Source organism: Penaeus monodon, chromosome 28 (assembly GCF_015228065.2).
Source record: "Penaeus monodon isolate SGIC_2016 chromosome 28, NSTDA_Pmon_1, whole genome shotgun sequence".
Lineage (NCBI taxonomy): Eukaryota > Metazoa > Arthropoda > Malacostraca > Decapoda > Penaeidae > Penaeus > Penaeus monodon.
Genome location: NC_051413.1, coordinates 5,862,777 through 5,863,327, shown reverse-complemented (window position 1 = coordinate 5,863,327; position 551 = coordinate 5,862,777). Strand labels below are relative to the sequence as shown.

At 39.7% G+C, this 551-nt stretch overlaps 1 protein-coding gene across 1 annotated transcript in view; it reads left to right on the top strand.

Moving 5' to 3' along the window:
- LOC119591326 (A-agglutinin anchorage subunit-like) overlaps positions 1 to 551 on the top strand; it is a gene marked incomplete at its 3' end in the record, with an annotated part of 19,507 nt that overhangs the window by 10,480 nt on the left and 8,476 nt on the right. The window contains 1 exon segment of the mRNA XM_037940056.1: positions 341 to 454. Coding sequence (XP_037795984.1) covers positions 405 to 454 — 50 coding nt within the window.

The following is a 551-nucleotide window of genomic DNA, read 5'->3' as shown; positions in this document are numbered from 1 at the left end:
CCCACTTTCAGTGTTCAGTCATGCTCAATCAAGCGAAAGTACAAATAAGCACAAAAACACAAAACACAAAGCACAAAAGCAAACGTAAATACAAACGAACGAAATTGATACAAATAAACGAAACAAAAACAGTATAAAACACGGACACAAACCCAAGCACGGACAGACGAACACACAAAAGCAAAAGTAAACACAAACGCACGAATGGACATAGGACAAAAAACAAGCGTAAAAACGAATACAGACGAACAAAAACAAACGAACAGCAATCACATTCAAACAAACAAACAAACAAACTACATCTGAAGAGAATTCACCGATCACTGCCTTTACTTTCCAGTCAGGGACCATAAGGAACACCAACGCCTTCATCCGAGCAGGATTTTCGACCATCAGGCAGTCCAATGATGTCGATGGAAATGAGTGATGACAATGGCCTTCTCTCCGGCAGAAGGTGAGGTTAATTAGTAAAGTTAATTGTGACGATTTTAATGAAGTGCAATATTAATAGGATTAAGAAGGAGGGGGAGAGAAAAGGGAAAGGGGGGAGA